The 24,737-nt window shown below is 46.8% G+C and overlaps 1 protein-coding gene across 4 annotated transcripts in view; it reads right to left on the bottom strand.

Moving 5' to 3' along the window:
- The window catches only part of TUT1 (terminal uridylyl transferase 1, U6 snRNA-specific), a 688,083-nt gene that overhangs the window by 212,696 nt on the left and 450,650 nt on the right, over positions 1-24,737 (bottom strand). For all 4 annotated transcript variants that reach the window (XM_069645196.1, XM_069645195.1, XM_069645199.1 and 1 more), the window contains one exon: positions 15,227-15,468. In XM_069645196.1, the coding sequence (XP_069501297.1) occupies positions 15,227-15,468 (242 nt within the window). The remainder of the gene's footprint in view (positions 1-15,226; positions 15,469-24,737) is intronic.

Below are 24,737 nucleotides of genomic sequence, written 5' to 3'. Positions count from 1 at the left end.
CTGCGCTCAGGAGAGGAGGGTCGTCACAGCAGGTTGGAAGAAGAGGGCGAGACCTGCAGAGCGTCCGTAGGGTGCAACTCAGGGAGGCATGAGTCAGAGCAGGGAGACACAGTAACAACAAGAAAAGGGGGTCCATAAATTCTCCCCCGGAGGGAGGTCCCGAGCTCTGACAGCAGAACTCAAGATAGAAGCTGCAGCGGTACTCCAGATGGAGCAGAGGAGGCGCAGGATCTCACCACCCAGGAGCCGTGCTCAGGAGATGAGGGCAGTCACCGCAGGCTGGAAGAAGAGGGGGGTGAGACCTTACTGGAGGAGGGGTGGACAGGAGCGAGCAGGACCCAGAGGAGATCACACCAGCTAGCCAACTGAAGTAGCAGGAGACAGAGGTTGTCCGAAGGTGAGAGATGAAACTGCAGGCTGGAGGGATGGTCAAGAGGAAGCGGAACCAAGAGCAGCAATAGTCCAATGAGGGTCGCACATGTGAGCTGTACCTGTAGGCTCGAGGGATGGTCAGGAGGAAGCAGGACCCAGGAGCAGCAAGAGTTCATTGAGGGTTGCAGGTGTAAGCTGTACCTATAGGCTGGAGGGATGGTCAGGAAGAAGCGGGAACAAGAGGCAGCAACAGTCAATGAAGATCACAGGCGTGATCCGTACCTGTAGGCTGGAGGGGTAGTCCGGAAGAAGCGGGACTCAGTGGCGGCCGAGCTCAACAGTAGGACTCAGGAAAGGATCTGCAGGGGCACACCGGATGGTGCAGTGAAGACACGGGACACCACCGCCCAAGAGCCGCGCTTAGGAGACAAGTGCCGCCACAGCAGGACACCAAAGAGGGGCCCTGGTGGAGGAGGAGTGGCCCGCAGAAAGCGTGATCCAGAGGAGTCACACCCACCAGCCGAATGAAGCAGCAAGAGACAGATGGTGGCCGAAGGCAGGGGCTACAACTGCAGGCTGAAGGGACGGCCTGGAGGAAGCGGTCCAGAAGCGGCAGACGTCCAACGGCGGCCGCAGGCGTGAGATGTCCCCGCAGGCTGGAGGGGATGACAGGTCGAGACAGCGAAGAGAGGCCCTGCAGAAGGCTGGATGGGAGTTGATCACTGTAGAGACCGCGCCCATCACAGCAGGAAAACATCCGCTGGCAGGCCTTGAGGAGGCTCGGGCCGGGAGAGGTCCAGTTGAGGCCCAGGTTGAAAGGGGGCCACCCACAGTGAAGAGGCCCCCAGGGCTCTCAGTCCATAAGCCAGTCGAGGAGGCTGATGAGAGGCGGCAACGTCAGCAAGCAGGGCAGTGCAGTGGGAGCGGGAGTGATGCTGATTACATTGGCAAGCAACAGCCGGCAAACACTGATGCAGCCTCTGAGTCGGAGCTGGGAGAATCCCAGGGCGCTCACACAGAGGCGGGAGCAGGAGAGCCTGGCAGTCAAGAGATGGCTGCTGGGCTGGTTGGAGGGTCCGAAACTCAGAGAAACTTGATCCAGTGAAACCTCACGGTAAGAGCTTGAAAACATAGAGGGGAGTAGTGTGTAATTGTTGTAGATACTGTTTTAAAAGGTTTAATTCAGCCCGAGATCAGGAGGACGTCGGATCAGGCAGCCGAGCTTCTGCGCCCCCAGTGGGCAGAGGGGGACCATATACAGAGCTGCAATAACAAGAAACGAAATCAGACTTTTCTTTTTCAATCACATCATCGGAGGCAGTGTGTTTCAAGTGTGAAGTTCACTAAATAGGTCACTGCCTCTTACACTGTCTTGCGCTTCAGTTTTTGTCTTGCCTCTTTTAATCTCTGTGGGATATATTATTGTCCATTATCCCAATCTTTGTTTACCAAAGGATTGAAACAATTGGTGTTGTGTCGACGCACTGCGTTTCAGCCTAAACATCAAAAGGGTATACCCCATCCCGGGTGGGCTTCCCTCGTCAATTTCACACAGGCTTTCGTCAGGACGAAAAATCTTTGTGGTTACAATGATCCTCGATCTTCTAACCCCAAAACTTCATTCAGATCAATCTTATTTGGTTTGCAAAACAGGGATAGGTTTCTCAATGGGGAGCAGTTGTCACATACAGCTATCGTTACCTATGTCATCTCACAGGTGTCAGCGTTACTTTTGTATTCTTCTACTTTGTTCTCTTATTTCATTCATCGAGCATGGGCAAGAATGCCCTGGTTTGGAACGGCCCTGGCACTATACCGCATATACCAGTATCACTGTATTTCGTGGATGAACTGTAGGCATAGCAGAGTCCTTGCATACACTGAAGAATCTCTCATGACCAGAAGGCTAACATGGTGGAGTTTACTCCAGACCAGCACATTCTTATCATGGTTACAGTAAGACAGAGGGTCTTGCAGGACAAATGGATAGGACCCTTCAAGATTGTAGGCACACTTGTAGAGGTGAATTATTTGGTAGACTTGGGCAACCCCAATGTTGGGACAGTTTTTCTGAAGTCTAACATAGGGCTTAGCAAAACCATACAACTGAGACAGTACAAAACTCCACTCTTAGTATAAGGCTGTACCACCTGAGTATTTGGTAGCATAGACAGAGCAGCCAGGCTGATCTTAGGAGGGTACAAAGAACTATTATACCAAGGGTTCAACAGAAACACAAACAGAAGTATTATAGAAAATCAAGGATTAATACAATTAGACCAAGTTAAGTCTTGGGGGTAAGTGCTTTGTCGCAGAGTCATAAACACATTATAAAAACACAACACAATGCATGAAGGTACACAGTCAAAGGCATAAACCTTTGTCAGTGTCAGAATAACTAGCAGTATTTCTAGGGAAGTCAGCTTATCAAATACATTTAGTATAGGACACACCTATTTATGAAGAGTAAAACCAGAAGTTACTTTTAGATTGAGTCAAGGGAAGTAGACCATGTCAGTCATGCAGTTACACCCAGTTTAGGAAATCACTTAATAACCCAACCCTGTTACCAGAATACTTTTCTGAATAGTGGAAGACAAATTCAAGGAACAATAGAAACATAACTACACTCAGGATAACACAGTTATATAAGGTGAGTGGGACATTGTGGGGTAATATACAATTACAGTTGCTTTTCAGATCAGTGGTTTAACACAGATTAGAGTAGAACGTTATTAAGCAATAACGTTCTACTCTAATTTAGGATTGCCCCAGGCAGACCAAGGTCAGCTACACCTACTGGACACTTTTTAAGAATGACACACGGCTATTCTAGGCAGGTAAAACCAAAGAGTGTAATATACTATTACAGTTGATTTTCAGATCAGCGGAACACAGACTAAGGTAAGCAATAACTAACTTATTTTAGGATGTCACAGCATTACTTTTGGGAAAGAGGCATAACCAATTTACAGGCAAATAAAATAACCTTGCATATACTTTTCAGAATGAAGAACACATTCAAGGTAGGTAAGAACTTTTTAACTGCTCACTCCCAGAGCGACAGTTATCAACCAACTCTTTCCCAAGTAAGTAACTTTTAAACATTTGCTATACTTTTCAAGGCAGAATCTTTTTCTTATCCAGTCCTTCCCTAGTCTATTGCATGGGTTCTGTCAGAGGCAGAAGAGGAACACTAGTTGTCTAGGAGCCAGCTGTAGGCAGGGTGAGATAGGGTTCATTTGCAGGGAAAGTCAAGAGTTCCTGAGGAAGTCTCTTCAAACAAGTAATTCACTTCAGTTCATTTGGGTTCAGGGATTTCAAAGAAGACACTATAGGAGGATTCCAAAAGTGGCCCAGGCTGAACTGGATCAGAGGACTCCCAATCACAGAACACACCTCAAAGCTACACAGGAATCACAAAAGCTTAAGGTAAGATAACACCCCAGCCAACACAGTACCTCAGCACAGAAGAAGAGTTTTCTGCAGAGGAGACTCCAGGATCTGCAGCCAAAAGCCCAGTGGATGAATTCCTGGTCATGAAGACAGGCCACTGGAAGGGATTTTGCAGCAGAGATCAACAGGGAAGGCTCTAGGCAACAGTTTCTTTGCGCTGGATGTGGCTCTGTGGTTTTGGTGCCATTTTCAGGAGCCAGGAGGAGACTGAATATCGCTGGTAGGATTTGTATCTCTAATCTGATCCAGCACTCTGGTGAGGGGAATTCAAGGACTTAAAATCAGGTCTCTGGAGAGCCCGCAGGAGGCCACCAAGGTTTCAGCGCGATTTGGAATTCAGAAGACAATGCAACGCACAATGGCTTGAGGTCCCATGGTATTGGGGTATTGCAGCACCGCAAGGTCGCAGCATGCCGTGGGATGGCTAAAAATGCAGGTCTTCTCGAGTCTAGTGGATCTCATCATGCTCTGGGGTGGGGTCAGCGTTTCCAGGAAGGGTAACAGCAGGCTCCAGTTACACATTAGGCTCACCGGTAACTGGAAATCACTACAGCCATTTTTTCTTCATCTTCCTCTTCAGTTTCAGCTCCAGTGGTCGACTTGTCAGCAGCTTCCAGGTTCTTAGTATTTAACGTACAGCACAATCTCTGCAATCTCTCCCTGCATTTTACACTGACATCATTCCTGCCTAGAATGGCAGGGGAAGACCCAAGAAACCACAAGCAAGCAAGAAATGGCGAAAAAAGAAGGATCCCACCATTTTCTAAAAATGATGGCCCTTCTGTGCATTACTGAGGCTGAATTAACAGCCTGCGAGTAAAAATGACTAAAAGTCATTAAGGTAAAACCACTACCACCAGCCTTTCAAACTTGCAATTATAACAAAAATGTTACAGGTAAGTAAGAAAGGGAATACATTGTATCTCCCCAGTGCTCCACATAAGGTGGGGTGTGCTGGCTCACTATATAAAATGTAAAGCAGGATGAAAATCCCTCTTTACTACTTAGAAACTGTAGCTCACCCAAGTAAATGAAAGATAAATTAACAGGGGAGCCCATAGGGGCAACCCAGCCTACATCCAAAGGTTTTAGGAAACTATAACGTCAACCTTACACTATGGAGGGACATACAAATGTCACCCATAAATAGAGTAAAAGACTAGGTGAGAGGGGAAAAAGATTCCCCTTCACCTAGTGTGAGGAACTCATGGTGACAACAAGTGATCACAGTTCAAGGGTGTTTATTGAACAATGTATGTTGTATTCAGGTTGGAAAAACGCCTATATCAAAAGGAGCGAGCAAGCCTCGACTATCAAAAGAAAATAAGGCAGTCCTAGTGGTGTTGTGTCAAACTAAAAAGCGCCTATACTAAGAAACCTATTGCCAAGCCTCACAACCAATACACAAAGGGGTGTGGGGCGGTTCTCAAGAAAAGAAAGACGTGTTCTCAAAATAATATGTCAAGATCTTGTAGCCTGGGTCGTTGTACCCCACTTTTTGGACACAGGATAAGATGGGAGCTTGGAACACAGTACGGTCTCGGGCTTCTCCAGCCCCCGAGACGACAGTTCCAATGGCAGCTCTCAGGACACACTCTCTGGCTTTTCCAGCACAAGATGATAGTTCAGCTTTTAACCCTCATGCTTTCAGTTATCAGGGCGGCTGTGGGCCAAGTTTCATTTCACTTGAAAGTCTCTTGCCTTCAAAGACCTGACGTGTTGAAACAACAAAAAAGTTCCTTTAACCAAAAGAAAGTTTGTTCCAAGGTTCACTAGGTGATAGGTTCACCCATGGTTCCCCCTCTTCTGGGAGCTAACCCTTCTTAAGTGTTTATCACAGTTTTCATGTAGGGTGACAATTTCACCCTTTTGTCCATCCTCTTCTGGGAGCTAACCCCTCTCAATCGTATTCCAAAATATATCACAGTCCCTTTATCAATAAATGAACCCCTGGATCTCCCTCGGTCGTGCTCGGACCACTCTTCTCTTTATCTTCTGAGGTGATGGCTTCACCCCTGCCTTTAATGGGATTCAATTCCCTTGGTTTCTCAATATTCGCTTTCATTGTGGCATTCACTTCCCTTTTTTCCTCACACTGCTTGTAGATCAAAGTCTTTCTATTGTACAGGGATTTTGCTTGACCCTCTATATGATCACTTTGTAGGGCCTTATGGTACTTGTAGTTTCTCTCATATGGAGCTCGACCAGAGTCTCTCGAGTTAGTACCCACGTGGTGCCTGTTTCCCTTTTCTGCTGGTCTCCCCTTTTAGAGTTCATTCGAAGTTTATCAGCTCTGGTTCAAAAAACGTGCCACTTTGCGATTCTCACTCAACACAGCCTGGCTCTAATCGGTTCTCCCCTCAACTCACCGGCTTTGATGACCCGCTTGGTCTTTAGCTTCTCTGGAGTCAAGGCCGGTACACGGGCGCAGGAGCTTCCCTCGCTCCTGCTTATCGACATAGGCTTGCCCTCTGTAGTGTTGACATCTGTCGCAGGGCACTTGTTCTATTGTTCGCGGTGTTAGGCGCTCTTTCAGCTGGCCTGGGACAAAAAGGGCAAGGTCACGTCTCTCCTTGCCACCCTCTCGGTTCCTGCCGCCTTTCTCCTTCTTTTGAACTGCCGCGAGGTAACCGTCTCGTTGTGCTGTCCGCTGTACTTGCCTTACTTGTACTGTGCTCTCTGGCTCCACCTTTTATCCTTGTGGGGAAGGGAAGGGGCCGTCAGGTGTGTGCGACTCTGATCAATTGCCTGAGTCTTGTATTGGGACATGTCAGGTAAACGGCTCTGGTGTTAGTCTTTTGTCCTTTATGTCATGCGACAGTGTTAGGGGCTGTGGTTGGGAATGTCCTCCGTTAGAGGAAGGAGAAAAGGTGCATCAGGATGGGGGGTACCATGTCTCACCAGTCAGTTTCCCAGCAAAACGATCTGGGGTTGACACAGGTCAGGACAATTCATCAGATATGAAAATCTTACTCGTCCCTCCCAGACTAAGGACAGGAGGATCTAATCCATTCCTGGATGGATCTCTTGTCACAGTTGGTTAAACCTACTGTGTAGTCCGTCAGAAATCTTTTTGTAACTCTTTTTGAAATTAGTTGAATAGCTTCTTCAACTATAGGACTTGCAATCATTGTTAGGCAATTGGCTCTTTTTAAAAGTAGGTGTCTGAGTTAACAGTCCCTCAGTAGTTGTTACAACTCCTGAACCTGCAATAGGCTTTTTAAACAGATTCTTATAAAGAAATCCCCTAGACCTAGAGGCGCCACCATGATTCCTCACCACCTCTCCCTCTGGAGCAGGTTGGGTCTCAGGTATCTTAGTTGGAGTAGTTGTGGCAAATCATGATACATGCTTCCACTTTCTCTGAGATCTAAGTTTACATTTGTTAGAAGGCTCCCTCCTAACACTAGGGTTTAATAATGGGTCTCCAGTAGAAGGTGTTTAGCCTTAGACTTAAGTTTTCTGGTTTTCCACCAGTTTTGAGGACTACCAGAGTGAAGAGCGAGTGGCTGTCTGAGGCTGTCAGACCCTGCTTGCGAGAATCTGTTTATCATTTCCTTCGTTAGAGGTGGTGCACAGCTTTAAAAACATTTCCAGCGTGTGGAGCAGAGTGGAGAGCAAGTAACTGTCTTAGGCTGTCTGAGGAAATCTGCCTCAACAGCCTCTAAACTGCCTGCTCGAGGCGACCTCTGCATGTCGGTTGAATCATCAACCCAAAAGACGAGAAGCCAAATGTGGCTTGCAAAGGCGTTAACTCCGCCAGATAGCAAGGTGAGATTTAATCCGGGGGGCGGTGGAGGGTTGGAGGAGCCGCAGAGGATGGTTGATGTTTGCCAGCAATGACATTATAACTGCCCCTGATATTGTGTGTGTTGTGCGATCACTATCAAGGTGGGGGAACCGCCGCTTGAGGGCGTGTCCTCCTTGCCATCTAGCATCTCTCAATCTGATTCTGTTCCCCAGGACCCTGATGAGGGGAAGGAAATCGGGGAGCAGAGTTTGCTGTGTCCATCTCTTATTGGTTCCCACTCGGAACCTATTCTATCAGCCCCTCAAGGAGCGACAGACACCCAAGCTTTAGTGGAACTGGCAGTTCCCACTGAATTCTTTGCAACAACGGCAGTGATCCACAAGGACTGCTATGAGGATGTTTTCTCTCTACAACCCCAACCCCGTCACTCCTTCAATGCCTTTGCCTACACTGGAGCCCGTGATTAATGCAAGACTTGCTTCCCCAAACGTAACCCCGCTTTCTCCTGGGCGGGGGATCAGTGGGATCACCGGCCCATGGCCAGTAACACTGCACTTCTTCTTTAAGGGAAATTGACAGATTATTCCCTGAAGAAACCTGCCACTGAATCCCGGGATGCAGGATAAAGGTAACCCCTTACATCAAACCTCTCTAAATGAACGTTCAGACAAGCCTCTGTTAGAAAATGAGCATTTATTAGAACTTTGCTTTGAACAGACGGAGAGCCTTTCGAGATGGGGGGCTGTTTCATTTTACCCTGCCAGCCCTGTGTTACCATCCCTTCCTATTGGGCTACTGATTCTGTCCATGGGAAGTCCAGCGCCTGGTCTTAACTCCATTTTGGCGCAGAAAAGACGCTCTGCAACGGATATTCGAGATATCGGAAAATTGCCTATGGGTGCGGGTCCTGGCAGAGCTGCACCCTGTTCTGCTAATGAGATGTAGAAACCAGAAGCTTCATATACTAGTGCAACAAATGCTATAATAATCAACGACATGGCCTCTTTATCGCTTTTAATGGAATATAAACGGAAATCCCAGATGAGACTGTGGCCGAGTCCAGTCTTGCATCCAAAAGATGCTCAGACCCAGTGTCCTCTGGGTAATAATCCAAGAGAGCATGCTAACTCTACTGGCAACTTCTGTGGTGGGAAATCTGTGCTAAACATCAGCCCAACCAGAAATACATCTGAGTTGGACTCTGACTCTTCTTTTTCAGATCAGTCACATCGCCCAGGCTCTTGCACAGCCCCTAGGCAAACAAACACAAAAGAAGAGGAGTGACCCAAGTAGTAGAGATACTCCATCTACCCTACAAACGCAATGTAGTCTGATGTTAGCTCTGACAATTTCACTTGCACCGTTCCTGAAGCTTTATGAAGCCATAAATGACAACTATCATTCTAAATTAATTCATATGGAGGCATTTGTTAATGCTCTACAGAACAGGTTTGATAAAGAACTTCACTACGAAAGCATCCTGCAAAAACCTGTATGAGATCATATGACGGAAGTAGGAACAAATAAAAAATTACAGCTGGAAGCGGCAAGAGAGACCTTAAAGTGGGGGCGTGATCCATTTAAAAAAACACCTAAAAATGTGACTAGAGAAACCCAAACAAGCGAGCTCGAATGGATTGTGGCTGCTAGGAGCCTTTATGAAGAGCCAACAGTGGATTTAACGACAATATCAGAGCAAACTGAATCCATCTTTGTAATCGGAGAAATGATAGAAGAGACTGACAGGCCTACTCTGGTTACCTCTGGCCCCCCTGAGTACCCTACAAGTACAACATCTCTGAACCTCCCCTCAGAGTCAGGATCTGTTGAGGGGCTCTTGGACTCCAACGTGGAGGAAGAGGAGCCATTTGTAGACCCAATGGATGAGGTGGATGAAGTGGAGGGTAATACCTAAGAAATATGTTATACAACAAGGAAGAAAAAGAAGATGAGCAAAATTATCGCTCCAGCTGGCTCAATCCAGCAATAAAAAAAATCCAAGAACCAACCTCCTAAAGAATCGGTTAAGTCAAACAGTTCTGGAGGCTTTATTTGAAATCTTAAGTCTTCCCGATATAGGGCCGATGATCGAGAGACCACGAAGTGTTACTCCGATGGAAAAGAGGAAAGAGCCAAATGTTTGCCTTGCTGAGGATAATGCTGTGATGATAACGTTTGTGAACTCAATGGACCAGGAGCCTCTGGACTTACCAGTGTAGGAGATGGATGAGGTCGACCACGAGCCGCTGTCCTGTTTATCAGAAGGGGGCAGGGAGGGAACACATCGGCCAAGAGGTGTCAGGTGACCAATTTCCATCAACTAACATGAAATGTCAGCTCCCATCGGTCTCCAACCACCTGAGCCCTTAAAAGACTGTTTTTTTAATTTGGAAGACAGATGCAAAAATTTGGTAACAAATATGGGCTGTGAGGTTCGGGTGCCTTCCCCACCTGAGAGAAATGCTGTGCAAGCGAGCAACCTACTTTTAAATAGTTTGGCTCGAAGCATGCCATCTGAAAAGGAGTTACTCCCCCACTGCCGAAATGAGCAACCCACATTCAGCGGTCAAATGGGATCAAAGTTGAGACAACATGACTGAAATATCTAAATTATATTTGGACAGATTGCAGCCAGCAAATGATGGATTACGAATGAACCATACAAACATTTTAAAACTCCTACATCACATCCCAGCACTAGAGGCTTTAGCCTCAGGAGATATTGCAGCAGTTGAGTTCCCCATCTATAAAAATTGTGATTATGTGTGCTTACACCTAAAGTCAAAAATGGTCTCCAACCTGCTTGTGGGGGTAGCTGAACAGTTTTGGCCTCTGGGAATTTATCTAAGCAGTAAAAAGATTCATGTGGACTGTAAATGCCATACATGGGGCGCAGAAAGGCACCTGCCAGCCCCTGGTAAAGAAGATGGAGCCTGGACATTGGGTCATCAAAGAGCGCGAGATGGCCCGCATCGCGAGCGTATAGCACTTTACACCAAAGCAACATGGCAGTGGCATTGAGCCCGATTAAAATCACCTTTGACCAACTGCCAAGGTCGAAAAGGTAAATAGTGGTGAATTCGGCATCCCCAGTCAGTGGCCTTGAGGAAAAATGCTGAGGATCGGTAGCTAGTACCCTCAACGCTGACAGGACTTGTTAACGCTGGGCTGCCGCCGATTGCGATCCGCTGGTGGTGGCCTCATGGAATACTAGGGGTTTCACCCATCTGTTTAATGATTCGGCTGGGAGTTTTGATGGTTTTGATATGTTATGCCTACAGGAGACTTGGTATTCGGCGGCGCCCGCACCAGAAGGATTTTTTCTTATTCTAAATCCTGCTATTAAGAAGGGAAAAGGAAGAACGAGCTCAGGCCTTCCTCACTTTAATAAAAAAATATTTTGGCAAAAAATCTGTTAAATTCACTAGCCAAAGTCCCTGTATGCAAACCATATTAATGAATTGTGAGGGGAGATGTGCAGGTTTATCTTTCCATCTGATGGTCATCCATATTTATTGGAATCCACTAGAGGGGGATGATATGGGGCTTTCTTTTGAATTTGTTAATGAAGGTGACTGATGATTGTATTACCAAGTGCGGAAACTAGAGTGTAATAATTTGTGGGGATTTAAATATGAACTGCCCGAGTACAGGGGAGAAGAGACTTAAATGTAGCTCTGCAATTATGGCAGAGAAAAAGAAAAGATCCAGGACAACGATCTGGATGTAGGAAATGGCATTGCATAGTTTTTATATGTTGAATGGCCACATGCCTAGGGAAATTCCAGTGGCTGCGATGTGGAGCCGAGGAGACCAGAACTCGTCTACCCAGGAATTGCCCCCTTTGTGAATATGCTCAAGGTTATCCCAATGACACACAGTGACCATGATTTAGTTCATCTGACCTTGTCCCGACCAATTGATAAGTGAGGGGATGATGTGATGTTAATGTCCAGGTGGTGCCAGACAGAAATCGCCTCTGTCTAAACCCTGATGAGGTAACAGCTCTGAATGGTCGCTTAACGGCTGATTAAGCTGCCAATAACCAGAAAAATGATTATGTGTCATTCCTGAATGATTATTGAGAGATCAAGGGAGAGGGACGAAGGGCATTATTTAAGCCAAAACATCAGTTTAACTACTTGATGGTAGCCAAAAGGCACAAACTTAGATGCAACATCTGGCGACTAATTCTTTCCAGGGAGTCGACCAAGGTGAAAAAATTAAGAAAAGGAAACAGCGCTGTAAAAATTGGCTTTTATCTCATAAAGCCATTACATTACAGCTGGACTCTGGACTAATGCTCAAAACATTATCTTCTAGGGACTCGAGAAGCCTGTGGTTGCTGCTAAATGAAGCAGGGGGTTCACAGAGGGCCCTGGTGTCGAGCCTGGTTAAGGAGCAAGAGTGGGTAAGGTTTTCTGGAGCCCTCTACCAAAAACAGGGTGGTTTGAGAGCAGTCGCTAGGAGTGATCAGATTAACTGAAGCAGTGGATGGTCCTTATCATTCCCGAGAGAAGAGATCATTAATCCAATAATGTAGGCTAGTAATTCTAGGGCACGAGGCCCAGACGGTCTTTCCAACGTCATGCTCAAAAGAGCTCCTGAAGTAGGAAAGTAACGTTCTTAAAAGGTCAAGGGCACTTCCCTCCTTGCAACCCTTTCTAGTCTCGCCATCTTTCTCCTCATATTAAACTGCCATCTTGGAACCGCTGCTTCCTCGTGTGCTTAGCCTTGCTCAGAGTGTGCTTACGTGCTCTGCCTTTTATCCATGTGGGGAAGTGTGATGGAAGTCAGGTGAGGGTAATGATCAGTAATTGCCTGACTTTCCCTAACCATTGTATTGGGACATGTCAGGTATACGGCTCTGGTGTTAGTCTGTTTCCGCTCACGGTGAGCTGTCTGTGAGAAAGTGTTTGTATCGGGAAAGGGGGTGCGGGGGGTTGAGCTTCGAAGTATCTTATCTGGTAGGATGGGGAAAAGGTGTTACAGGGAAGGGGATACCGCATCTCACCGTCCGGTGTCCCACTCTCCGAAGACCCCCATCAAGTGGGACACTGGATGGTGAGACGCGGTATCCCCTTCCCTGTAACACCTTTTCCCCATCCTACCAGGTAGGACACTTAAGAACTCAACCCCCTGCCCCCCTTTCCCGACACAAACACTTTCTCACGGACAGCTCACTATGAGAGAAAACGGACTGACACCCGAGCCGTATACCCGACATGTCCCAACACAAGAGTCAGGCAATTACTGATCATTAAACACACCCGACTTCCATCACACTTCCCCACACGGATAAAAGGCGGAGTATGAAAGCACACTCTCAACAAGGCAAGGCACGGGAGGAAGCAGCAGTTCCAAGATGGCAGTTTAATACGAGGAGAAAGGCGGCAAGACCAGAGAGGGTTGCAAGGAAGGAAGTGCCCTTGACTTTTTCTGAGAAAACCTGTTACTTTCACAAGACTTCGAGAATAAGAAACATAAGACCTGGAAGCTGAAGAAACCTTAATTGTGTGTCGGAGGCACCCGGGGCTCTCCTGCATCGATAGCCAAGGCGGGGAGAAGCGTTTGTCGTTGTGGCACTGTCCTGGGCTCCAACAACAAAGCAGCGCGAGTAAAGTCAGCACAGCTGGTGATTCGTGGAAACTGATAGCAGGCCGGTCTGTGTTAGAACCAAGGTTGCAAGCAGCAATACTGTTTGGAGAAATCTAAATAGAACAGCGTGGGAAGCGAATGTGATGAGCGACGCAAATATATTTGATCATCAAAAGAAGTGACTGAAATTTTGAAGCCAAGCTATATACTGTTTACAGAGTGGTCCGGCACCACATGGGTGCTCATTCGAAGGTCTCTGTTAGTTATCCAACTGAGAGGTGGCAAGTGTAAAAAGGAATTGTGAAATCGAAGTGGTCCTGCAACAGATCAAGCTAAACCCTGTGCTCATTTGAAAGTATTTGATCGTTAATGCAAACTGAAATTGGTCTGAGCCCGGCTGAGGGAGACTGTGTAAGAAGAAGAATCTGAGCCCGGCTGAGGGGGATCCGGGGTGAACCGTGAGTCACCCGAGAAAGAATATTCTCTGAACATTGGAGAAGGAGATCTGAGCCCGGAAGAGGGAGATCCAAAGTAACAATCGTTGCATAAAAGGGATCTGAGCCTGGCTGAGGGGGGTCCAGGGTGAAGAGTGAATCACCTGAATTCAGTACTTTTAAGAGGAAAGGAACTTTGTTTGTTTTGATACATCAGGCCCTCTGAATCAAGAGACTTTGAGAAGTAAAGAAGAACCTGATGCTGGTGATAGAACTGAATCCTCGTGCCGAAGAAGCCAGAGTGCGTGCTATGCTCGAGTGAACTGCCTTGTCCCATGCCGAAAATGTGTGGAAGGGAGGCCAACATGCTGAACATCCTTAGATATCATTTTTGTGAACACTTCTTACTTTGTCATAAACACTACCCCACACTATTTGTATTTAAGGGAAGGGTTGGCAATAGTTTTTTTTTTTTAGTATAGGCTCTTTTTGACGAGACTCCACTAGGATTGCATTATTATTATTTAATGGTTGTTGCTTGCTCCCATCTGTAGATTTAGGATTAGATAGGCACAGCCTTGTTGAAGTTCAATAAACACCCTTGAACTGTGGTCACTTGTGTCTTACAGTTGATGCTATGCCTTCCTTACAGTCTTCAGTGAAGCTTCTAATCTTCAGCGTCTTGGTTCCAGTGGTTGATCTGAAAAATGGCTGTGGACCTCCAATGCTTATCCAGAATTCGGGTTGAGGGCTGTCCCAGCCCACCATTGGCAAGGATATGCACCATTCAAACAGGTAAAGTTGTCCAATTAGTGACAGCCTCAGACCACTCATCTGCCCCACAACAGACATCCTCTGGCTAGAATGTCAATTCAAGCAAGACAGTATCAACCCCCATAACCAGCCAGGTCACACCACACCCTGGCTCTGCCCAGAAATATAAACTGGATCCTGCACAAGTGTATGCCTTATATGGCATTTCCTGACCTGGAAAGAGAGGAAGAAGTCCAAAGAACAAGACGGCCAAGGGATAGGGTGAAAATCACATAGCACAGCTATTTTGAGTATATGGTACTCACAATTGCATAATGTGTTAAAAAATAACATGCGTGGGAGTGCGTTCCAAAAGAAGTCAAACTTACTCCACAAGCCTGTCCTAGGCACATAAAAAGCGAACAAACATTTTATTAAGGTTAAATGGATGCTAAGTGGCCATGTAGGATACTGTAATTTAATGTGTGCTACAGTAAAGCAATGCAGGAATCTCTCTGTGGTCCCCCCTACACTGGCAAACATGTGGGCTGACCAGTGCCCCCAAACAAGTGAGTCAAACAAGGGAATTAAAGCACAAAGAATTTACTTCACTCCAAAAATCAGTACAAGGTTCAAGCCATAGCATATAGCTGTGGGTTCCACGGAAATCAATAAAAGAAAAGTTACTAAATAAAAAAAAAACTTTTCTAACACAGGTGTTTCTGGATGCTTGCCTAAGCCACTCAACGCTCCAGCAGAGTTATACACTGGGCTTGTGCTGAACAGCACCCAAAACTAACTATAATGCATATCAAGATCCCACACTGCTGTAAAGCGACACTAAGCTGCTGCCAAACCTCACCTGTTATTAATGGAGATGTCCCCTTGAAGTCCTGACTCCTTGTGTGAAAACTTGACGACAGGACGACGGGCAGTGGTGACAGCTTGAACACCGTATACACCAGGCACACACTTGCGTAACACCGTGGCCACCAGCTCCAGGACCTCTGGCACAGAAGCAGTCTCTAGGTCCATGTCACTCAGGATGGAGTCTTCCGACTCTGCATCCTTCTCCGGGCCATCCACATCCTCCTGCAATGGTGGCTGGAGGGTAGACAATAGAGAGGGTGTAAGCAAGATGTTGAAGGGGCAGTGAGAATTAAAAGCTCAAACGGAACACAAACAAGAGAAACTATTATAATCCAATGTTAGGAAATATTTCGCTTTTTGAAACGTTCCCTTCATAGATTTCTATGGACCCCCCATATATTTTGAAGGGAAGTAAAGCCTTCAACTTCACTTCCCTTTTGCTCATTGTTAAGGGGAAATTGATCAGTCTTGCAGACTATCAGTACTGGGAAAATAGGTTTCCTTTTTAATTCTTGTACTTTTTAACATTGCACACAGCACCTTGCAGAGCAATGCTGACAGCTTTGTATCACCCTAGCTATTTACACTTGACATTTTTGGTTGCTTTTGTATGTGCCTAAAGACAAGCTGGTGGCAGCAGATATATTTATACAATGTCTGCATTATTTTTTGTGTGCACATTTGCGTTTACAGCGTATGGATGCTAAATGTTGCAAGTCCCCTAAAATGGATGTGCCACATGATTATCCGCTTGTTCTTTGGCCATATTGTTGTTTGTCTGCCTTCCTGATTTGCTAAGTGAGGAAATCTCTTATAAGGTCATGCACTTGCCTGGGAAACTGCTGCTTTCGCAGGTCAGCAATGCCTTTAGATGTGTGTGGCCCAGGAAGGGGGTGGGATTGTCTAGTCCCACTCCCCATCCAGCTGGGCTTGGACTTGCTTCAAGCTCAGATTTTGGACATAAAGAGGACCTCTGCAGCCCTTTTGTCAGATCATTGTTTGAGCCAAGAATCCCTTAAAGAAGAACGAGCAGCTGAAGATCCAAAGAAGGTTCCTGAAGTGGCCCAGAATCCCTTCCTTTGTAAAGCTCGGTGAAGCCCTGTTTGACTACCTGATCCTTGAAGACCCTGAGCAGTATTTCAGCCCTTGCGCTAGTGGGACCAACTAGTCTCAATGCCTTTTTAGTACCCTGCCCTTTTGAGCCTTAGGAAGTGTCTTTGGACTGCAAGGTGGACTGACCAGCTCTCTCATGGGCTACCTCACCAGAAGCATCACTGTTACACATTCAAGCCTGGAGGAACTTTGGTGGTCACCTGCTTGTGCCACAAGTAGCCTTCTCCCCGAATTTCAGCATCCCAGCATCAAAGGATTCTGTCCTGGAGCAGCTTCTGTGACCATGACTGGAAGGATGCCTGTCGTCGCCTTTGTGCAGAGATCGTCACTGAAACTCAACTTTCTCCAACCTGCCAGTGTCCTGAGGAGGTCTGCATTGGTGTTTTACATTTTTTCATTGGCAGAGGTTGCTACTTGCAGCGGCACCTGACTGGAAGAATCCGCGAACACCCAATTCCTAGGCATCACTCACCACAACCAACGGTGCAAGATTGAGCCCCCAGCAACCCCCAGACGATCGACAATGACATCTGGGAGTCAGGGGTATAAGTAAACACAGTGTATCTGCCAAACCAGCCTCCATAGGATAACAATGGGAACAAGTTCATTCGTCTCCTGCATTCCATTTCACTCAACTTTTGGTTGTCTAACTTGAATAGAGTAAACTGAAATATAAGAACACATTTACTTACCTTAGTAATATTGTTGAAGAACTTCTTTGAACTATCACCAACACAAGTAACTTACTACTGCAGAGACTCCCTTCAGAGGAGAAACATTGTGGTTCCTGTGACCTTTGGGCACGAGACCCCATTCTTGTTAGGGATTGGACTGTTAAATTAGGGAATTAACTTGTGACCTAGCTCCATCATTTATTGCATTTTACCTACTTACCTGCTTTGCTAAATAAGTTATTTTAATGCATATTTGAACTGTGGTGAATGTATATATTTGTATCATACAGCATTTTGCAACCGTACTACCTGTTACATTAATTTTTCAGAGTGCCCAGAAGACCTATAATAAATAACTATGCTTTATACTTACTGTCTAAATTGAATTGTGTGCTGTACTCCGTGGACTCATTGAGATCCCTGACCCCTCTTGCACTATCCTGAGAATAAGCCCTGACTGCTCTCAATTGCTACCTTGATTGGATTTTGGCAGACCTCTCAGATTTCCCCATTCTCTATAACTAGGGTAGCCTCCTAAATCTGTCCACAAGGCCAGATTAGAGAAATCCATAGGTACATTTGGATGTATGTAACATCGCTAGCGGTGTACAGCTGACACAAAAACGAGTCAGAAATTAGGTGGCACAGACAGAAGAACAAGTTACTTCTTACCTTGTAACGTTCTTTCGATGGGATGTTCCTCCAACGTATTCCTTATCTTTGATAGATCATCTCCAGCTTGCTGGCCTCAGAATTCTTTTTTCAGTAGAGGGCGCTGCGCGTCGACGTCCCTCGAGCCGATGTCCCTCGACGGGCTCCGTATCGGCGCCGACATCACCACGCGTATAAATAGACTCGCGCAGCGTCCGTTGCTCAGTTCCGTTTTGATGTTAGCAGTTGTTTTCCATGAATTGGTTATTCACCTTGAAGGAGTGTAAGCTGCAACCACAAGGGAAGTATTACTGCGGGGATGGATGGGAGGGGCGATAATGAATACGTCGGAGGAACATCCCATCGAAAGAACGTTACAAGGTAAGAAGTAACTTGTTCTTCGAAGGGATTGTGTCCTCCGACGTATTCCTTATCTTTGATAGACTCCCATAGCAGTAGTGTGCAATTGGAGGTGGGAGTAAAACGCCATGTTTCCTTTGAGGAATGAACCGAATTTAATACGGCTTTGCCAAACCTAGTCTCTTGACTGGAGGAGGAATCCAGGTTGTAAAATCTTGTGAAGGTACGTGCGGATGACCATGTGGAAGCCGCACATATGTCTCGAACCGGAACCCCTCTTTGGAGGGCCGAGGAGGCTGCGATACCCCTGGTTGAATGAGCCCTAAGATTTTGAGGAGGCTCTTTCCCTGCCAGTTTGTAACATTCCAGGATGGCCAGAATAATCCATCTGGAAATGGTTTGTTTTGTTATCGGTAGTCCCGACTTGTGCCCTGAGTAACCCACGAACAGTTGGTCTGCTTGCCTAATCCTAGCAAGTCTGCTGACGTAAAAGCTTAAAGCCCGCCTCAGGTCCAGCCTATGTAGCCTTTCTTCCTCTTTCCCCGGATGGGGAGGCAGATAGAATGAAGGTAAAGTAATTTTCTGAGTGATGTGGAATTCAGAAACCACCTTTGGGAGGAAATTAGGCTTCACCTGTAGGACAACCTTGTCTTTATGAAAAATTGTATGAGGGGGCTTACAAGATAGAGCTTGTAATTCGCTCACCCTTCTAGCAGATGTTAAAGCCACTATTAAGACAGTTTTAAGGGTGAGAAATCTTAGCGAACAAGAGTGGAGTGGTTCGAAAGGAGTACCCATCAGGAAATTCAAGACTAAATTTAAGTCCCATAAGGGAACCTGGAAAGGTTTTGGAGGGTAGACATTAGTTAATCCCTTTAGAAATTGTATTACTAAGGGTAGTTTGAAATACAAAGGTTCCTCCGCAGTGCGCTTGAAAATCAATAGCGCTGCGAGATAGCCCTTGATAGTGCCAACTTGAAGGCCTGAATTTGCCAAGTAGAGTAGAAAGGATAACACCGTTGGTGTACCACATGAAAAGGGGTCGATATTCTCTTCTCTACACCAGCTGCAAAACTTGTTCCAACGGCAGCGGTATAAAGTCTTTGTTGCTGGCCTTCTGGCCGAAAGCAACACTTCCATGACGTCATCAGGGAGGTCTCAATCGTTGTATCTCAACCTTTCAGAAGCCAGGCGTGAAGGTTGAGGGTTCTGATGTCTGGATGGAGAACCTGACCTCCCTTCTGTGAGAGAAGATTCTCCTTGAGTGGAAGACGAATTGGATGGCAGATGGACATGTCCAGAAGGTCCAGGTACCACGTTCTCCTGAACCAGTGTGGGGCAATTAGGATCATGGTTCTCCAGAATCTTCTCAACCTCCTGATCATTTGAGGAATGACAGGGACTGGTGGAAACGCATACAGGAGTGAAAACTCCCAGTGCACTACGAACGCGTCCCCTAGAGCTCCTCTCGGGGGAAATTCCCTTGAACAAAACAGATCGCACTTTCTGTTGGTACTGGTGGCAAACAGATCCACTTGAGGGGTTCCCCAAAGGGCGAAGATCTCCTGAAGGACTTCCTGAGCTAGTTCCCACTTGTGGGAGACTGTGCCCTGCCTGCTCAGAGCGTCCGCCGTCAAGTTCTTCTCTCCGGCTAGGGGGACTGCCGATAGAGAGATTCCTTCCTGAATTGCCTAAAACCAGAGCTGCATCACCTCTCTGCACAGTGGTAGTGATCCTACGCCTCCTCTTTTGTTGAGGTAGTGCATGGCCACTGTGTTGTCCGTCATTATCAGGACATTTTTCCCTTGTACAGATGGCAGAAAAGCTTTCAGTGCTGGTCTGATTGCTCTCAGCTCTAACAGGTTGATATGTAGTCTGGACTCAGATGGAGACCAACGACCGCTGATGGTCAAGTCATTGTTATGGGCTCCCCACCCCGTGAGTGAGGCATCTGTGACTAGTTATCTCCGGCCATGGCTGCCAAAACAGTTCCTCCTTCAAGATGTTTTTCTGGCAGGCCCACCACTGAAGGTCTCAAGCCACCTTGTCCGGAATCTGAAGGAGGTCTGTCATTCTCCCTGAGAATTGCGACCACTGAGTTCTCAGTGCCCACTGAAGAGATCTCATTCTCAAGCGAGCCTCTGGCACAAGGAAAATGCAGGATGCCATGAGGCCTGGCAACCTCAAAAAGTCGAAGGCTGGGAGACTTTGGGCATTTTGAAACTTGGTGACCATCTGCAGAATATCCTGAGCCCTCACCTCTGGTAGCGAGGCTTTTCCCAGGGAAGTGTCCAGGACCGCTCCAATGAACTGGAGTCTCTGTGATGGTATCATCTGTGACTTCTTTAAATTGAGGGAGAAGCCCAGTTTGTGAAGGAAGTGGCAGACATAATCTAGCTGGATCTGAGATTTTTCTGAAGATGCAGCTCTGATCAGCCAATCGTCCAGGTAGGGGTAGACGTGGATCCCTTCCCTCCTTAGACTTGCCGCCACTACCGACATTAGCTTGGTGAAGACCCTCGGGGCGGAGGTCAGCCCAAATGGCATAACTCGAAATTGATAATGAGAGCCGCAAATTGCGAACCTCAGGTATTTCCTGTGTTTGAGATGGATCGGCACATGGAAATAAGCACCCTGGAGGTCCAGAGATACCAGCCAGTACTGGAGCTGGAGGGCCTGAAGGATCTGAGAGAGAGTTACCATCTTGAACTTGTTCTTCCTGAGGAACTTGTTCAATTCTTGCATGTCCAAGATAGGTCTCAGTCCTCCGTCTTTCTTCGGTATGAGAAAGTAGGGGGAGTACCAGCCCTTGTTCCTCTCCGCTAAAGGTACCGGTTCTATGGCACCTTTCTCTAGCAGGTCTACAATTTCCTGAAAGAGGAGCGGATCTGGAACTCTCAGAGAGCTGTTCCCCGGTGGAGGACTCTGAGGGATGCGTAGAAAAGGCAAGCAGTAACCTTGGGCAACTGTCTCCAATGCCCAAGCATCTGACGTAATAGCCTGCCATTCCGTCAGATGTTGAGTTAACCTGCCCCCTAATGGTGTCTTGTGAGGAGAGTCCTCAGAGCGGTTTGGAGGCGGCTGATGCAGATGCCGAGGTTAAAGAGGCACCTGCTGCTGCGGCTTTTGTGTCTTTACCCCGTCCACCTTGGGTGAATTTCTTCTGACCCCTTTGAACCGGCTGTCCTCTGCCCTTTCCGAATGCAGAATAGAAGCGAAAGGATTTACCTCTCCACGAGGTTCCTGAGGGGCGATTTGGTGTCTGACGGATTGCAGCTCCTAAGGATTTTGCTGCTGCCTTTGATGTTTGTAGTTTTTCTAAACTGTCGTCCGCCTTCTTACCAAACAAAGAAGAGCTGTCAAAGGACATATTCAGAGTCTGCTTTGCACATCTGGAGCAAAACCAGACTTTCGCAACCAAGCAAATCTCCTGGTTGTTGTACTTGCCGCCATGGCCCTGCTGATACGGTCAGCAGAATCGATGCCAGTCTGAAGGGATTCGCACATTGCGTCCTTACCATCCTTAATGATGTTGAGAATCGCTTCCCTTTCTTCTCCCTCTGGGAGGCAGTCAGCCGCTGATGAAGCACACTCCCAAAGTGTGTGGCTGAACCTTGCGAGCGTACAAGTAGCATTGATGGATTTCAACGCCATGCTACATGCGGAAAATACTTTTTTGGTCATAGAGTCATATCTCTTATCATCCCTGTCCTGTGGAACAGTAGGGTAAGCCGATTTACTACCTGCTTAAGTAGCTGCCTGAACAACCAGACTCTCCGTAGTTGGGTGTTTGGATAAATATTCAGGGTCAGCAGAAGACACCCGATATTTAGCGGATAGTTTCTTGTTAACTGCCGGGATCACCTCAGGTGTTTCCCAGTTTGCCAATATTCTCCTTTGTAATGCCGCATGAAATGGCACTACAGAATCCTCCTGTGGACTTTTGGCCAAGATGTCTGAGGTCGTCTTGCTGAAAAGCAGGTGAGGGTGTGGACCATCCCATAAACTCTATTATCCTTGCCATCAATGTTCTATAAGGGGTTTCAGCATGTTCCCCAGGGTTTGGTGTGGCAAATTCCACTTCTGGGGAAGTGTCCAACCCCTTGCTTCCAGTAGGGATTCATGGAGGTCTTTCAACCTACCTTCCTCAGAGGTAAATTCCTCTAGTGCAGGAGTTGTAGATCCCTGCAACTCAAAAGGCCTTTCCTGATCTGAATCCTCTCCTTCTTCATAAATAGAAGATAAGACCCTGGAGTGGTCAGGTCTTGAAAATGGGATAAATCCCATTTCCAGAGCAGAAGGGGCTAGATTTGTCATAATTGGCTGAGAAAACGTCGACATCGTCGGTGCAGACGTTAAAGGCTTCGAAGCCAGGTGGTAGAGGCCTCGATGAACTCTAGAGTATCGGGATTCTACTCTAGGTCGTCAACGACATTCTCGTGATCGAGGCTCTGGGTATGGCCACTGGCTGTGAGGTGGCCGTGGGTTTGTCCTTTCTCGGCATCGACTCGACCGACCTGTGCGTCGAAGAACCCTTCGATAACGGCGTCGACGACGCCGATCTATGAGTCGAAGGGATCTTCGACGACGGCATCGAAGACGCAACTCTGCCTTTACTCGAGGGTTTGTGACGCTCTCGAGTGGTTTCTTTCACCGGGTACTGCGACTCGCAGCTTTTTGATTTTTCGGGTCTTTCACCCAGGGTATCACCCTCAGCAGTCTTTGAGGGGGTCGAGGCCGCTTTCTCGAAGACACTTAGCATCTTTTTCCTGAATTCCTCCCACTCAGCCTGAGAGCTATGTTTTGTGGGACAGGAGACCCTTTTTGGGGAAACGGAAGAAGACAAAGACGAGGAAGGGGATCTTCGACGTCTCTTTTTTGAATGCTTAGATCTCGAAGAGTGATGGGAACTGCTTCGAGATCTCGAACGAGAATGTCTTATGATGTCAAGGAGACGAATATCTCGACTCCGCCGAGGAAACTTTTGAAGAAGTTTTAACTGCCTTACCTCTCTCGAGCTTCCCCTTACGCTCCTTCAAGGCTTTCGCCGTCATGGACATGCAGTCCTCTCACTCCGAACAATGGTGCTCGATTCCCAAGCACCACAAACAGATCCTGTGAGGATCCGTCAACGACATTTTCTTTCCACAGTCTCGACATTTTTTGAAGCCGGACCGTGGAGTTGTCAGTTCGGGTGAGGAAGCCATTGAGTACGAGTCAGTATTCACGAGGAATATATCGATATATTTGACTGAAGAACTGAGCAACGATATTCTGAGGCCCCACGAAGCGCGGAAAATCGGAACTGAACAACGGACGCTGCGCGAGTCTATTTATATGCGTGGTGACGTCGGCGCCGATGTGTAGACCGTCGAGGGACATCGGCTCGAGGGACGTCGACGCACAGCGCCCTCTACTGAAAAAATGTTTCTGAGGCCAGCAAGCTGGAGATGATCTATCAAAGATAAGGATAAGGAATACGTCGGAGGACACAATCCCTTTGAACACCTTTTTTTCTATTGTGTGCTGAACCTGAATGTCTTCACTTCAGAAGGGGCATTAGCACTCCTGCTGCACTATATCCCACTCTACAAGCTCTGATAAAAATGCCTCCACTTACTGGACCGTGAAAAACTTCTCTTATGCTGCTATTTTTTTTAATCTAGCCTTGTAACGTCTTGTACAGAAACCTGTGTATCAGCAGTGACGGGAGCTGTCCACAGAGTGATAGCATGGGGTCCAAGCGGGAAACTGACGTAGGCAGGACAAGGGGAACTTTCGGGTTATGCTTGGTTCATTTTGTGGTAGATGAAAATCTTATACTTTGAACCATAGCGAGTTCCTGACATTTTTTTTTTCCCTCGCGGTTCACCAGTCTCTTTTTTGATTTGATATGATATTTATTTATACCGCGCACCATTGACCCTGAGGCATGAGGACGCCGACAAACAAGCAAATACAAAAATCAATAGACCGGATACTGAGCACAAAATCTACAAAGCATAGTAAGATTAAACAACATCCAAGCAAGAGAATAAAAACACAAACTGGTAAATAAAAACATACAGGTAAATTCAAAACAATTCTTAGCTTAGTGGGTGAGGGCATTTCTGCAGGTTTGTAGTTATGTTCAAAAACAACGTTAAGCTACTGGAGCCACATCCCACAACAATACAGTCAGTGTTATCAGTGGAGCACCAATTGTCAATCTGTATTCTGCAGAGGACCCTCAAATCCTGAGTTCTAACACAATTAGGAGCCACTTTTAGGTTGAGCCAAGCTAGAATTTTGTTCTCAAGTGCCTCCCTTGATTCAAATTGTCTTGGCTTCTCAACATTAGTGATGATGACATTTTTGACATTTCTGGAATCCAAAATCTTAACTCCAGATAGTCAGGCAAAGTATCCGAAAGCCGTGCAACTGAGCAGATATTTGTTTTTCATGAACCCTAATACGAAGTTTAGGAAAATCCTAACACTGCACTAGGGTACAGCCTACTGATGCCACCACTGTCTTTGGGCTCGCACAGCTAACTCAGCAAGGGTATTTGCCCAAGAAAACATGGGGTGCCTTTAAGGAACAACACACTCGGGGACTTGAGGCCTTTCAGGCGGCAACACACACGAGTTGCATCCCTACTGAGGACTGGGATTAGGACTTAGTAGAGCAAAAAAGATCAGTGAACCAGTCCAGCAAAGAAAACTG

Source organism: Ambystoma mexicanum, chromosome 2p (assembly GCF_040938575.1).
Source record: "Ambystoma mexicanum isolate Mex_15411 chromosome 2p, UKY_AmexF1_1, whole genome shotgun sequence".
Taxonomy (NCBI): domain Eukaryota; kingdom Metazoa; phylum Chordata; class Amphibia; order Caudata; family Ambystomatidae; genus Ambystoma; species Ambystoma mexicanum.
The sequence above is the reverse complement of the archived record's forward strand: the minus strand, read 5'-3'. Positions and strand labels throughout refer to the sequence as shown.